Below are 16161 nucleotides of genomic sequence, written 5' to 3' on the forward strand. Positions count from 1 at the left end.
AAAGATTGAACCCTAAATAAGATTTACTTTTCCGTATTTTCCGTTATTCATTAAAGACAGTTCTGTTTATTTTTTTTTCTTCCCAAAAACAAATTTTCTTAAATAAAATAATTTTATTTTTAATCCGATATATCTTCCATTTTATTAGGTGGATCAATAATAGTTTTTACAGCTTCAGCAGCTCCATGCATTTCCAAGCCTTCTAAAATATACGCCAAATTATCCAAACTCGCATCATCATCATCCTCAAACCAAAGTGTAAGCATTACTTTGCAAGCATCAGTGGCATTTGGGTTCTCTGTTTCAAAGTATAACATCTCATCGGCTGTGTAGCCTAATTTTTTGCCAAGCTTCTTCCAATCGGTGCCGATTTTCGGTGATAGCTCTTCAATGTTTTCTTTACTCGCTGTAATTGTTTTGTGCGTATTTTTATCATCTTGTACCAACATTGGCTCTGGTTTTAAAAGTTCCGATTCTTCCGTTACAGTTTCTAAAGCAACTTGTTCTTGTTCCGGAACTTCTACAGTACTTTCGGTTGTATTTTCTGGCTGACCACCAACTTTATTAATTTCATGTTTTTCTTTTTGGATCTTCTTTCGTACACTTTCGAGGTAGTCGGCAATTTTGTATGAAGGTGCATTGACTGATGTAAAGAAATGCGGTGATTGTCTGGCCAGCAAACGGAGAGCTCTCCACTCGAATGATGGATCATTTTTCTCTCGTGGATTTTCAATGTATGTATCCACTGGTGGAAGGAAATTACGATCTTCACTTTTGCAGGCTTGCAAATTATCTGGTGATACATTCCAAAGTTTTGTGAGAACATCACTGTGGGAGAAAAAATTCAGTTAGTATTTGTGTACTGATAAATTAACAAAAATAAAAATGTCTTACTTTCCCAAGAAGAATTTTCCCTGACGATTTGCTTCTTTAATATTATCACCAAGTGATTTTTTCTGCCGCTTCGAAGGCGGTTTGTAGCCTTCTTCATTTGAGTCGGGCTTTTTGAATTCTTTGCAGCCATCGTTTTTCCAATTGTTCCACATTTCTTCACGCTGCAGCATATGCTCAACGGTTTTTGCAAACTTCTTGCCATTTGGTGGAGTTTCTCCAATCAGTTTATACACTTTTGCTTCAGTTTCTTTGATGAACTCTGATTGAGATGATGTCAGAGTAAGAGAATCGCTGAAAGAAAAACGTAATAAGAATTGCTATATTGAAAAACAATGAAGGTGACAAAGTACTAGCAATTAAAGACGAATAGGACAGGAATTGAAATAGTCACAATCAAATATTTATTTTTTTCGGCTACATTTTCGACATGTATGTATTCAGAATTTCTTCACGCTGCAGCAAGAAGCATTTATCCATTTTGGCAGTTATCATGTTTGTACCACAGATATTATTACTACCAGGACCAAATGTAGTAGACCAATGAAAACACTGTCAGAGGGCCAACAGATGTGCCGCCACGAATGTTATATATTGAGGAATGTAGGCGAGCAATTAACGACCGGAACTGCTTAGAGCACATATTAATTAAGATATTTTCTAGAAAACGTTTTCTTAACTGGTTCTTCAAAGTTTTTCAGCAATGTTTAAATGAAAAAAAAAAAAATATTTTTAGGAAGTGTAGTTAGGTTTTTTTTTAACCTTGTTTTTAAATTTCATGTGAATTGGTCAATATATACATGGCTAACAATTTTTGTAATAACAAAACTGTTAAGGAAAAGTAACTACATATTTTAATGAAGAAGGGGATACAATTTTCTTACAAGAATTCAACGCAATTCGATGATTCGCATAAAATTATCAAAATATCTAAACCGAAATAGTACAGACAAAATTGAAAAAGAAAAAAATATTTTTGACTTAAAAAAAAAAAATTATGCATGTTTGAGGGGTATTTTGGAAATAACAAACGTCAATGTTATTATTGAACGAAATTCTGATTGAAAAAGCCAGATGCTAATCATTGCTTATTTAGGATTTTATTTGCTGTACTTTCAAATTAATTTTTACTTTATCTAGAGTAATGAAAAAACTATTAAAAAAATCAAAGTTGGCAGTTAGCGCATAAAGAGCCACACATAAAGAACGATTTTGTTAAAAAAAAAAAAAATAATACACTTTGATGTTTTTAAAAACATCGAACTTTTCCATCTTCAAAGTTACTTAAAATATATGAAGATTTTTTTCTGTGAACCCACAAACATTTTAGCATGAATATAAACTACTTTTAAACTTAACTTTTTTCTGAATCTCTCTTTAATCAGAGCAGTCAACAAAATTTCAATCTTGGTAAAATGCTAAGGTGATGATATCAACATACATTATGAGCCGCCATTGTTCATCATAATAAGTATCGACTATCGATAAGTACCTCTTTTGAGAATGAAAGTTTTTAAACTCTTTTAATGTTTTTCAAGCAATCTCAGGTTGTCCCACTTGAGAGTTGACCAATTTGAGACATGACTTCACCTCGGGAGTTGAAACAAAAGTTGATAGTTTATTTTCTTCACTTTTTCTTTAACTCTCGATTTTCAAAAGCAAAACTTGGAAAACTTTGCATATTTGTGGAAGTCAATACAAATTCTTTCAATTTCAAATCTATTAAAGGAAAGGGAAAAATGAATTGCAAGGACTCTACAAAAAAAATTGTCAAAAGTTGTTTATTTTATCTAAGAGGAGAAAATAAAAAAGCAAAGGTACCAATCAAGATAAAAAAAGAGCATTGCGGCTGAATTTGAATACGAATGCAATCTATTTCACTAATTGTTAGAGGGAGAAAGTTTTTACACTTGAGCTTGAGGAAGTTGTGAAAACGATAACTTTCCCCGCGTTCAACGCAGGCCACCTGCACATAAGATCTGAATTTTCAGAGACTCTGATTGTTCAGATGTCATAAAAAGTTAGGTGGCATTTAGTTACTTTTTTTTCACATTTAGTTACGATTTTCAGGTGGAAATTTTTATCTGAAAATTCAGATGGGTGTGTGTTTGTGTTGGTGAAGTTGGTAAACGTACCAAATGTGCTACACACCACAATTGAACTTTGTGATTTTAATACAAGTTATAAATGGATTTGTTTATATTTCTTTTTTTGGAAATTTGTTTGGGTGTTATTGTTATTTGTTTATATGATATTACAATGCATAATTATGTAATTAATATATTTTTGTGTCCTTACTCCGCATGTTTATGTGCAGAAATGGAATAACGAAAATAAATGAGGAAATAAAAAAGCTGAATGAAGTGTGGGATCAAAGCAAAATTAAACATACATATGTAAGTGGATAGCAGAAAGGGATTTTATGAATCCAACAAAATAATTTTTACAAATACTGAAGTAATCTCACTGGAAATATTAATAAATAACTCTTTTTTTACAATCACTTGAACTATTTTTATTATTCTAGAAAAATAAATGTTCAGTCAATCCAAGTAAAGAAAAAAAGTAGATTCTCGTTAATGTCACCTGAAATTCAGATGATTTTTTGCGTTCAACGTCAAAAAAAATCTGAACTTAAGTTCAGATCGTGCGTTGAACCCGGATTTTATCAACTAGAGTTAAAAATTGCATATTTTCAAATTGAACGTCAAGTGAATAAAAACAAATTCGCAAGTTGACTTTAAAAATTCTCCAGTTATATTCAACTTCAAGTGAACAAAATTACTCTAAGGTCCGAATAAATTGGGCCTAAGAGTCTTGAATGAATGTGTTGTGGGGGAAAGTTGCAAAGTTGCCTAAGAGTCTTTGACCGACCGAAAACAAGTTGACTTGAAAATATGCAGCCATTTTTCCAATTGGGAATCAATTTGCAATTTATTTATTTTCAATGGCTAATGGCAATAGCAAAGTGTAACTTTTAATCAAGATTTACATAACTTATATACATACAACTAACGTATGACTCAAAAATAGAACACGAACAGTAATTCCACTTTCAAAGGACACCCTGAGAACCTATTAAAAAAAAAAATGATTCGATAGGCCGCAAACTATAAGAAAGGTAGGCCTTAAAACTTCTAACACCTGAAAATACAAAAACACTATCATTAATTTGGGCTCAGAAATGGAACAAAACATAACCAAGATTTATAATCCCCTCGACATCGAGATCATAACAGATTATAATCCCTACTAATTAGTTTATTGTGCGTTTACTAGGATTGAGTATATTTATGCATTTCAAATTTAATTAAAACTTACGTCTTAAATTTCACCGTAAGCTGCAAATATTGAAATAGAATTAGAAACTGCACCAAAACAGATCTTCTAAAATTCGAATCCGACAATTGCAAAGCCAGCAATTTCGGGTTTGTTAGGAATTTCGCAAAGAAATTCTCTGCCTTCCGAACAGTTTCATCAACTTCCATTTTCATATCTTGTGGAACCATATCTTTAGTTTCTTCTTTCGATGATGGACTTGTACGTGGTTCTTCAAGTTTAAAACTAGAAAAAGCTGCTAAAACATTTGTTGCATGCTGAAAAGACAAATTTAAATATATCCGTACATTTGAATAAAAATGAAATACTTACAGTTTGAAACATCTTCCATTGAACTTTACTATAACACTGATTTGGATTCCGGAAGAAATCCTGCAACGACCAGAATTTGCAATACAAATTGTAATCGATTTTAACGGGAACATCTTCAATAGTGTCTTCCAATGCCTCATCCAAATCTTTCCCATCTACACCGAATTCAGTAACATTATCCAAATTGAATTCGGAGATAATATTCAATCCGGAACGTTCAGAAAATGGAAAGAACTTGGCCAAGAAGAGAAGAATTCGTCCGCAGAAAACTGTGTTTTGAGCACGGGACAAACGCCGCAGCAAATCATTGCACATGCGAAGGATATTGTTCTTGCAGGAGGTAAAGAATATATCTTCCTTCCACACATTGACTTTATCTTCGACAAAATTGAATATCTTCTCACATTTGTCTAAAGTGACTGCATCGAAAATGTCTCCCAAAAGAACGACGGGAATTGTTACTGAAACAATTTCTTCTCTAGCTGCATCAACTGAAAGTGTAATAAGTTGACCAACCTTTTCAATATCTTCACTCAATTCGAATAAAAGGAGTTCCCGGAAATTTTGGTCTAGGGGAGACTTTTTGTCAGCGTCGTTGTTGAATTTGTATGAATCGAATGTTTGACGGAGGATTTTTACATCTTTCGATTCGAATGCTTCCATAAGGGAGATCTATTTATATCAGTTAAGGGGTAAGCTACTAGTGAACCGCATTTATTTGTATTTTATTTAATATTTTTACCTTAAATTTCTCATAGAGTCCATTGAAATCAGTTGGTGTTCCTTTGAGCGATTGCTCTGAGCTTGAGGTTTTACGACTCATTGGGGAATGATGTTTGAGTTTTGTTTAATAGAAAACTTGATAGATGATTTAAATAATTGTTATTATTTAAATTATAATTAATAATTATGTATTTTTAAGTTTCTTACTGCATTTTTATCGCAGAAAACAAATTTTTAACAAGCGCCCCTTCAAGCAAACAGGTCCGACCTCGGTCCGAATCCGCTCCGCCTGAGGCGGAGCTGAGTCCGACTTCGGATCAGAAACTGGTCCGAAGGCGGCTCAAATTAGTATGGAAATTATAATCACCGCGAAGTCGATTGCATATGTATTGGTGTGGTGAAAATCTCCATTCCGAGAAAACGGAGCCGAAGGCGGACCTGAGCCGGAGCAGCGAAAACCTACCAGAAAGAGGAATAAGAAAGGGATGACATTTCGTATTTGCGACCAAAAAAAGAACAAGATTTATTTTTTTTTTTCACTGAAACTGTTTTATTTTTTATTTTATTTTGGCAAACGAAATTTTCACAATAAATACAATATAAAATACAATACATTTTTTTTATTTTATTTCATTTGATGCTGCTGCTGTTGTTGGTTTTTTTTTAGATACCCAATCGCATGTTTCACCTTCTAGATTTTTCTTCATCATTAGAGATTACATCTACAACACAAGAAGAAACAACATTTTAACCCAAACACTTTGAGCGATATATTAAACATACCTTTTTTGTTTTCCATATTGTTTATAATTTAATAAAATTGTTTATAATTAATAAACTAACATTATACAAACAACTACACGAGACACGACGCGACCAAACACTTCAACAAAAAATAACAAAATGACGCTTTTGCTCTTGTTGGCTATAGCCTATATGTCTGTCTACTTTTTTTTCCTTTTCTCAGTTTTCACCACGATTCTCTTAGACTTTGTGTTCATACACAAAAAGTTGCAAGTGTGTGAGTGCAACCCCGCTTTTCTCGGTCGGAGGTCGGACTGTCTTTTCTGGACTCCGTTTTCTTGCTTGAAGCGCTTCATACATTAACGTCAAATTTGACAATTTGCGTTCAGGTGAAAAGGTTTAAAGTTTTTTGTGACACATTTCTTTGGAATGAACGAATCCAATGCGAAAGTTTTGTTTTCAAAATAATTGGGCATTTTAAGGTCTTTACTACATTGGTCACTTTTTTGCAAAATTTTACAAAATTTTTATTTAATTTTGGCTAGGCAAAAATTTATAGAAAATTTTGTATGGAAGCTTCTTCTGAGCGTGATCTACGTACAAGGCTTTATGAAAAAAAAAAAAACGGATTAAATTATTCTCAAAAAGAGAAGCGATTTTATTCATAGAAATCAAAATTATTTATGCCCAATCGTCGTTATTATGAATTTTATTCGTATCCGAAATTTGCTACGAATCCCTAAAAAATAATCACGGAATCCGTCCATAGTCGAAAATTTCATACAAATCGTCACCACAACCGAATTTTGTGATTGTTTTATTCGGGAATCGTAAAAATTTTCCGATACAATAGAATACGTGATAAGGCCGATTAGGTGTGTTTTTTTGTTTCTCTTTATAGATTTTGCAAAAAAAAAAAAACGACGATAAGATATTTGAAATCAAAACAATTTACGTATTAAAAACATTAACAACTTTATCTGTATAGGTATTTGAAAAATCTAGATAATTATCCAGATTCTGCTTTTATCTCGATAAAAACAGTAGTGCTAAGAGGTACTTTATTTCTTGTGTTATCAGCCCTGTTCCATTGGGAGGTGGCAAAGTACTACAAGTTGTTTACTAGCGATTTTCAATGGAACTCACTTTGAACGAATTCAATACAAATGGTATCTACTCGGGAAGAAGAGCATGAGTAGATTATAGTACTAGATTAGCCAAAACATCTACTAGTAATAAACTATAATTTATCCTATTTTCGTCGACGAAATATTACATCTCCAAGACAGACCTACAGCCCACTTAGAATCATAATTTTGAGTAGTAAACTACCACTTCCAATGGAACAGGACTATCGATGATTTATACAGAAATATCAAAAATATCTAGAAAAAAAGTCGGAGAAAATGTGCGAAGTTTTGTTCGACATAGTTGCATTGAAATGGGAATATTTTGAGATATACGCAATGCATTTTTCAGATAAAAGTCTTAAATGAATTCTAATAAGATTGTTGAACAAATATACCTAAATATAAAGTTACAAAAGTTTTGTCGAAAAATTAAATAAATTAAAAAGTTTCCACGTTTGATTAAAAAAAAAAATCTAAAAAAATTCAATATGGATATACCTTCAAACGCTTATAACATAAGAACACCTCAACTAATGTTATATGTAAAGCCTTACCTCCAAAGTGAAAAAGTACAAAAGTGAAAACTTTCAAACGCATTTTTGTATAGTTTTTCGACCTGAAAAATTTTGCACGGATTTTAAATATCCCGATGTCATTTTTTTTTTGTACAAAATCTATATAGACAACCAAAAATCACACCTATTTTTAGCAGAGTTTGCCATTATAATTAGGGGTATTCACGATCCGGTGTAAAAAAGTTCAAATTAAATTCTTTAAAATTCGAATTTTACAGATTTTGAACATTTTTCTTTAAAAAGTTACCAAACAGACCTTTTTTGATGAACTCACTTCACTCAAAAAGAGGCATTTCGGTCTGAACGGATTCATCATTTGAAAGTTTTGACACCTTAAACCATTTGTCATTTTGTTTACATTTCGCTTGTTATCGCCGCTTTTTCAATTTTGTTCTGCCTGTTTTATATAAAAAAAAATCCAAATATTTTCTAAAATAAAATTTATAATAACCTTTATTACCAACTAAGTGCATCCATCATGAATCAAGCTGATTTTAAAAACAATCTAAGAAAATTAGAGTTTCCCCTATGTGCCATTGAAGCTCTACCAAAAATAGGTTTGTATACAAATTTTGAAAAATAATAATAAGTTTATTGTTCTAATTAATTTTCCCTCACAGAAAACATTGTTGACAACATGAGTCGAAGTAAACAAAACTTTGCAATGAATCTCATCTCTGAATTTATATTTTTGGAAAAATTCAAAGACACCGACTTTCGAAAGAATGCTAACGCAGTTCCCTTTCTAACTTCCCAAATGACATCTGTCCAAGAATTCCAATTGATTCTTGTACTTATTGAATTCTTTTCTAGACCTGGTCCAGATGCCACAAGAAATGCTGTCTTTCTTTCCCTTTTCGGTGGCAATTTGACCCCAAATCGATCGAGTGTTCTATGCAAACTCATTAGCACTTCTGTTTCGGGTTCAGTTTCTGCTGTTTTATGCGCGGCTGGCACATGGATGCAACAACTTGGTTGCACATCTGCGCCAAGTCTAGAAATAGCTCAAAGTCTGGTAAAAGACTTTGTTACTTTTGCCAAGAAAACCTCTGAGCAACTTAAACAGTTGCCAATGGTTGCACCTAGATTTGCAGCCAACATTATGACTGCCGTGGCTGATTTGTATATGAATGAGCAGCGGGGTGCTCTTGTCAGTCCACCAGATATGCTTTTAGATGTATTCACTGAATGGGTCACTGACAATCCAAGTCTGTGTCTAGCTTCACAGCAACCACTTGCATTGCCAACGGGAGCGATAGCAATGCCAGTTATTACTCCAATTGCTGGACTCATCAAATGGACTGTATTGGCACCGATATTGAATAATAAACCAACATATAGTGATTTGCATTTGGCTGTGTTGCAGACTTTGCTGCAAATTGTTCCATCTGGACAACCGACAGCTCTGAATGCTCAACATCTTCTACTGATCGTTAGTCCTTTAAAAGCTTACGCTCAGAAGTTGCAAAGTGAAAATGTTAAACCTGAAGATGATGGAAATCTTCAGAAAAGTCTTGAACGTTTTTCTCAGTCGATACAAGTTGCATTGACAGCGAAATGTGTGTATGGGAGTATACCGCAATTACTTTGCAATTTGGAAACTTTGCCGCAGAATAGTCTTATGGAAATTGTTATAAAAGTTAATAAAAACTCAGCTTGAATAAGAATTAATTGGACTTTATATCGAATTATCACATTTGAAGAATATCGAAGCTTAAAGGTAGGTATACAACATTTTTCATACTTTTGGCTTTTTTAGCTAGTTGCATTCACTTGGGAAAATGAAGTTGGTTAGGATTATGTTTTCTTTTGGATTCTTATCAAATTGTACAACATTGTTGATTGAGCACTTTGGATCGATAACTCTATTTGCACTGGTATACCCATGTATAATATGACCTGTAGGTGTTTGAAGTTTTTAGAAATTATAGAACCAAAAAAGTCTGGGGGAAAACGCTTTTGAGCGGATATGCGGTATTTTATTTAAACGGTGTTTATGAGTGCCTGATAATAATCATTTTTATCAAAAAAAAAAAACAAAGCCGACTTCCACTGGGTTTTATGGTTTTTCTCATAGTTTCTATAGCAACAACTGGGCAAAATTGAAATGGGACCAGTGTTCCAATACAAAAAGAATTATCAAAATTGGTTCACTTAGTCCAAAATTATGAGGTTAAAAAAAAAAAATAAAGACGAATTGAATACCTCCTCTTTTTTGGAAGTCGGTAAAAAATTCATAATAGAGGATATGCTTCAATTATTGATTGAAGCAATTGTTTTAAATCCTTGAAATTTATTAGTCTGGTTTGTTAGCTTTCTGTTCTTAATAACTGCACAGGATGTTCGATTTACGGAAGTAAATGAAACGTTGGACCTGGGGAGTTGCTTTGGGGTCGAAACACCCCAAAACTTTAGAGGTTTAGAGGTACAAGCGAAACGGTGCAGGGAAATAATTCCACGGAAATCTGCTCCACATGGGAATTTATTCCACTTCAAGAGGGAATCTATTACACTTTTTGAAGTGGAATAAAATCTCACCGTGGAAGGGAATTTACTACACCTATTTTTTTGTGGAATTATTACCCACCAAAACTTTGGAAAAAAGATTGATTTCTGAATATTTTAAGAACCATTTGAATTCATATTAATCAATACTTTATGTATACGGAAATAGGAGGTATAGTTTTATTAAAATATTTTATTTTTATAAAACGACGTTGTATTCTTTTTCAAAACAAACGATTATAGAGTTTTTCCTTCAACTGCAGAAGTTGCTTCGGCGGGATTCTTAGTAATGTAACTACATCTTGTGGATATAAGCAATTACATTGATAATAATGCTATGAAATAAGGCCAACATTAGAAGCGAAGCGGAAAAAAATGTTCTCACATGAGAATGTACTCAAATTTCAAAACCCAATCGCGAAGCGGAAAAAAATTTTGACCACGGGAGAATCAATTATATTCACACCGCAAAATTGATACTCCCGTGATCAAAATTTTTTTCCGCTTCGCGTTTGGGTTTTGAAAGGAGATGGGGCGTTTTTGGGCCATGAGCGTACATTAATGAGACTAGTCTCGAATTGAAGCTGGAGCTTAGTATATTCAATATATGAAGTTTTTTTTTAAATCGAAAGTCAGGGTCCTGAGATATAAGGCTCCAAAGTTCGTTCTGATAACCATTTTCTGTCCCTTTTATATGCAAATATCATTAGAACTATAAGAGCTATATGTAAGTTTTTGATGTCAAATGAAAGGTTTTTTTTGTGCCTTTTCAACAATATATAACACATATTACACATAAAAAAGAAACGGCGAAAAAATAAAGAAAAAGTAAAATATTTATGAAAAAGAGAGTAATCCTGAACAAGTTTAAGGTTGACCTGAAAAAACGACAAAAACTAAGGATGAGGCTTTGTTCCTGAAAGCCTCTGCAATAATAATCCGCTTTTACCAAAATCGGATTAGATATTTTTTCGAGATATCCCCGTAAAAGGGTTTTTTTTTTGTGAAAAATTCATACCAAAGCAAGGCACGAGTACGATAACTTAGGCGCCGAGAATTGACAACGGCTATTTCTAGAGGTGTTCAAAACAAATATTTTTTCTTACGGGAGGGGGGGGGGGGGTCAATGTCCCTCCCTTTAGGCGGGAGGGGCAATTTTCAAAAGAAATACTTGAAATCATAAAAAAATTATTAAAAAACAACGGCAACACTTACAGTTATCAATTATACTTTTTTCAAAAGCTAGAGTTATACACTTGATTTTAATTTTTAAATCAAGATATTTCAATCAATCGTTTTTGAAATAATCGATTTCAAAATCAACATTTGGGAAAAATAAGATTAAAAAAATACATTGGATACTATTTTTGTCAAGTTTTTCAATGAGAAATTGATTGATGAGTAAATTGTCTCAATAATTTCCTAATCAAACACTGAAAACCATATCTTCTTATGCCTTGCTTCTAGTTTTTGAGAAAAATGAAAAATAGAAAAACTAATTTCTTAATCAGATTTTTATTTTCTTGGCTGTTTACCATTATCAAAAATCAGAAAAGATCGATATTCATACATAGAGTCAGTAAAGAGCTTTGTTCTTCTTAAAAAAAAAAACTAGATTCCCATTGTACGCTCACCACAGGCGAGCCCTGATGGTGCAGAGAATAGTCCCCAAAAACTTAATCCACTGAAGGATTTGAAAAAAGTTTTCTTATTTTACAATTTTCTCAAAAACTAGAAAGCATAAGAAGATATGGTTTTCAGTATTTGATTAGGAAATTATTGAGACAATTTACTCATCAATCAATTTCTCATTGAAAAACTTGACAAAAATAGTATCCAATGTATTTTTTTAATCTTATTTTTCCCAAATGTTGATTTTGAAATCGATTATTTCAAAAACGATTGATTGAAATATCTTGATTTAAAAATTAAAATCAAGTGTATAACTCTAGCTTTTGAAAAAAGTATAATTGATAACTGTAAGTGTTGCCGTTGTTTTTTAATAATTTTTTTATGATTTCAAGTATTTCTTTTGAAAATTGCCCCTCCCGCCTAAAGGGAGGGACATTGACCCCCCCCCCCCTCCCGTAAGAAAAAATATTTGTTTTGAACACCTCTAGAAATAGCCGTTGTCAATTCTCGGCGCCTAAGTTATCGTACTCGTGCCTTGCTTTGGTATGAATTTTTCACAAAAAAAAAACCCTTTTACGGGGATATCTCGAAAAAATATCTAATCCGATTTTGGTAAAAGCGGATTATTATTGCAGAGGCTTTCAGGAACAAAGCCTCATCCTTAGTTTTTGTCGTTTTTTCAGGTCAACCTTAAACTTGTTCAGGATTACTCTCTTTTTCATAAATATTTTACTTTTTCTTTATTTTTTCGCCGTTTCTTTTTTATGTGTAATATGTGTTATATATTGTTGAAAAGGCACAAAAAAAACCTTTCATTTGACATCAAAAACTTACATATAGCTCTTATAGTTCTAATGATATTTGCATATAAAAGGGACAGAAAATGGTTATCAGAACGAACTTTGGAGCCTTATATCTCAGGACCCTGACTTTCGATTTAAAAAAAAACTTCATATATTGAATATACTAAGCTCCAGCTTCAATTCGAGACTAGTCTCATTAATGTACGCTCATGGCCCAAGTCCCATATAATTTTGCCCCATCTCCTTTAAGTACATTCTCATGTGAGAAAATTTTTTTCCGCTTCGCTTTCAACCAATTATTACAAGAAGGGTTGGTATTTTTTTGAACTGAAAACTATGAGACTTGAAAGAAATATTTTTAATAAGTAAAGTGAATAATGATACGAATATCAAAGGAAGGTCAAAGATTGGGACTGCTTCTTCCTCTTTTCAGTAAATTATTGTTTTGCTATGTCTTACTTTGGTTTGGAACAAAAAAAAATCAAAGTCGGCTTTAGACTACCTACTTATAAGTGACAGTGCTGTTTTATTTTTTAAGTTTTTGATCAGTTTTCGTATGAAGAGCATGTAAGTAGTTAATGTGTACCAGTTGGCTCGATCCAAGACATATGTAGCTATGTTTCAGAAACTTACAATAGATATATATTTTATTTTCCCAGATCCCTACTATTATTTATGCCATGTTTATGGTTTATAAACTGAAGGTACTATCCATTTCCGCAAAACGCAGCTTTTTTCCAGATTACACATACAATACAAACATAAAGTAAAATCATTCTCCAAAATGACAAGAAATAAATCACCAAAATTGAAGGTGAAGTTATTTCCCAATTCAAAGTGTAATAAATTCTCACTCGGCGCGGGAATTTATTCCACTTCAAAAAGTGGAACAGATACCCATATGAGGTGGAATACATTCCCATGTGGAGCAGATTCCCGTGGAATTATTTCCCTGCACCCAGCGAAACAGAGAGGCTTTGTGAGCTCATAGGGTAGAGAAGCCTTATTTCGGTCGTCTGCAGTTTCCGGCCACCTTTCGGAAAATTGTTAAAAAAACGATTTTCCGAAAGGTGGCCGGAATCTGCAGACGGCCGCAACTGGACAACTATACACTACCACCCCAGTCAATTTTTACCTACTTTCCATTATTACGAGTAAAAGACTAAAAAGTTCAAAAGAAAATACATAATGCATATAGTTTCAAAACCTAAAAGTACGCTTTTACCACGTACTGAAAACTATAAAATAATGTAATTGACCTAAAAAATTACGAATTATGCTCTATCCAGACTTCAGATACAAACATTCTGGGGGTAAAAAAAATGAATGGTGGTAAAAAAATGCAAAAAAAAACACTTTAACACGAGTAAATTTTTACATGGTGCTACCAGTTTTGGTGGATTAACGACAAGAATAAAGGTGAAAAACAGTTGTTATTTGTAATTTTAGGACAGTAAATAGAATGGTCATTAGTCCCAATCTTCTAAAATGGCTAAATTTTGATAAGACACCATAACTACACCAAGAACAGAATTGTATGCGTTTAAGGTTTTTGAAATCCTTTACCACATGAAAAGTTGAGTGGTATTTCTTGTTTTTTGTATCAACGAACATTTAACGAACATTTAATTTTGATGTCATTGGTGAGTTAAACTATCAGTTTAATATTCTGCGAAAGGAGAAACCATTTTGAGACCAACTTCATTGTTAAAAAAGAAGTGTTAAGGCATGGAAGAAAGTAATCTACTACGATAATACAAATAATGAATTTCAAACGTGAAGAATGGTCACAATTATTTGTAAATGAATATTCAAGAAACTTTTCCTTAATTCTCTAGTATTTGTGAACCAGTATACTGAATTTTTCAACAGGACCATGCCTCCTACCACAAAAAATGCTCTGGAAAATATTGGGAGGAAGTGTAAATTTAGGAAGCACTTCAGTATCTGCCATATAAAATAACCCTGAACCTTGTTGAAAATGTTTGGAAATGGCTAGCACGTACTGATGAAATTTGTGATAGTCTATTTTAAGACAAAAATATTTCCTAACCCACCATTTAACAATTTAGGGAAGAGATTCAGATAGATTGCGTAAAGAGATTTAACAATGCAGTTACTGGACAGTTTTGTTATTCTTTTATCAAAGAATAAGATAAGTAAAATACATTTTTAAGAAGAACTTGGTTTAAATTCATTTCATGGACTACTTTGACATCATTCTCTTTGTGTACCTATTCTGATGAAACAAAAAAATAACTCAGTTTTTCGATGTGAAATGCTTTGTCATAGAGAAACAAGAAAAATAACCACACGTTTTGAATTATTTTTTTTTCTGATTCTGCTAACATCTTAAACAATGACTTGACATAAAAAAATTATTATTTTTCCTACACTGTAAGAAAAAAACGAATACTGAACATTTGAAAAGTTGTGTACCTATTCTGATGAAAAGGAGTGTATAATGTAATTTTTTCTTCATTTTTGTTCAATTTTTTGACGAAATTATTAGGTTTTTCAAAAACTTTGGCAAACTTTTCGAATATTTGTATTCTATGTTGTGTTTTGGTTTCACAGATCCTTTTATATAATTTTTTCAACTAAAAATTATTTTTATTAATTTTTCGCGTCGTTTTTTTTCTAAATTTATAAATGCAATTTTGTAGAGCGTTCAATTTTATACAAGAAAATGATTAAATCTAGCCTTTTTGATGAACCATTAAAAAGTTATAAAATTCCAAACTCAAAAATACAATCTTTCCCATGTAAATCATATGGGAAATAGATTTACTTATAGCGTTTTCGTTTGGGAATTCTTAGAAGCGTCCGGGACTGTCCGATCCGCAATGCCAAACGATCAGAGTTAGATACTTTTTTTTTATTCTGAAGTTTGGGTTTCTTTGTATTTGTGAAACATCAAATGCGAACGTCTGATGAAAGTTTTGTTTTGTTTATTTTTTTTTTATTATCATTAAGTTATCTATTTTTGTTTTCTTTCTCCACATTATTTTAATATAGTTAAAAGTTTAAAGAATAACAAAGAATGACATTTCATTACTTTGACGTCTTAAGTGTTAACATGTGTGCGTGATTCTGGTTTTGATTCTGTCTCAAAATTCGGAATCGATTTTCTTTTCTTTTCAGAATTAGAACTGTCATTGAGTGCCAAACGATCAGTTTCAGAATCGTTCGGGAGAATTCCGGACAGTCCCGGACGACCAAACGAAAACGCTATAAATGTTAATATTAAGGGCTGAAACTTTTACAGTATTTTTTTTTTCGTCATTTCCAACAATATTTTCAATAATGCTTTGAACAAAAAAAAAATTTATTTTTTGAATCAGTCTAATGTACATAATGTATATATTAATTTCTTTTTTATCAAATAAAACTTATTTATAAAATTGTGGGTTTTAATTCAAATTTGTAGGGCTGTTTTTTGAGAAACCAAGCAATAACAAAAGTAGACAGTGGGCGGATTTTGCTTAAACCACTTTCAATTTGTTT

At 32.3% G+C, this 16161-nt stretch overlaps 2 protein-coding genes across 2 annotated transcripts; one reads left to right on the forward strand and one right to left on the reverse strand.

Annotated features, from left to right (window-relative positions):
* Positions 1–26: 26 nt before the first annotated feature.
* Positions 27–5504, reverse strand: LOC129915882 (THO complex subunit 1). The gene is made up of 5 exons (XM_055995579.1): positions 5285–5504; positions 4543–5214; positions 4213–4487; positions 895–1185; positions 27–828 (listed from the first exon to the last, which is right to left on the reverse strand). Exons 1-5 carry the CDS (start codon positions 5363–5365, stop codon positions 120–122), a joined length of 2028 nt encoding a protein of 675 aa, XP_055851554.1. The 5' UTR covers positions 5366–5504; the 3' UTR covers positions 27–119.
* A 2553-nt stretch (positions 5505–8057) lies between these two features.
* Positions 8058–9381, forward strand: LOC129914219 (integrator complex subunit 15). The gene is made up of 2 exons (XM_055993360.1): positions 8058–8271; positions 8335–9381. Exons 1-2 carry the CDS (start codon positions 8193–8195, stop codon positions 9372–9374), a joined length of 1119 nt encoding a protein of 372 aa, XP_055849335.1. The 5' UTR covers positions 8058–8192; the 3' UTR covers positions 9375–9381.
* The last annotated feature ends 6780 nt before the right edge of the window (positions 9382–16161 follow it).

This window comes from Episyrphus balteatus, chromosome 3 (assembly GCF_945859705.1).
Source record: "Episyrphus balteatus chromosome 3, idEpiBalt1.1, whole genome shotgun sequence".
Classification (NCBI taxonomy): domain Eukaryota; kingdom Metazoa; phylum Arthropoda; class Insecta; order Diptera; family Syrphidae; genus Episyrphus; species Episyrphus balteatus.

Coding starts and splice junctions, on each gene's coding strand:
- LOC129915882 (XM_055995579.1), bottom strand. CDS start 5,365: ATGAGTCGTAAAACCTCAAGCTCAGAGCAATCGCTCAAAGGAACACCA. Junction 4,488..4,542: donor AATGGAAGATGTTTCAAACT/GTAAGTATTTCA, acceptor TTGTCTTTTCAG/CATGCAACAAATGTTTTAGC. Junction 829..894: donor GGAAAATTCTTCTTGGGAAA/GTAAGACATTTT, acceptor TTTCTCCCACAG/TGATGTTCTCACAAAACTTT.
- LOC129914219 (XM_055993360.1), top strand. CDS start 8,193: ATGAATCAAGCTGATTTTAAAAACAATCTAAGAAAATTAGAGTTTCCC. Junction 8,272..8,334: donor TGAAGCTCTACCAAAAATAG/GTTTGTATACAA, acceptor TTTCCCTCACAG/AAAACATTGTTGACAACATG.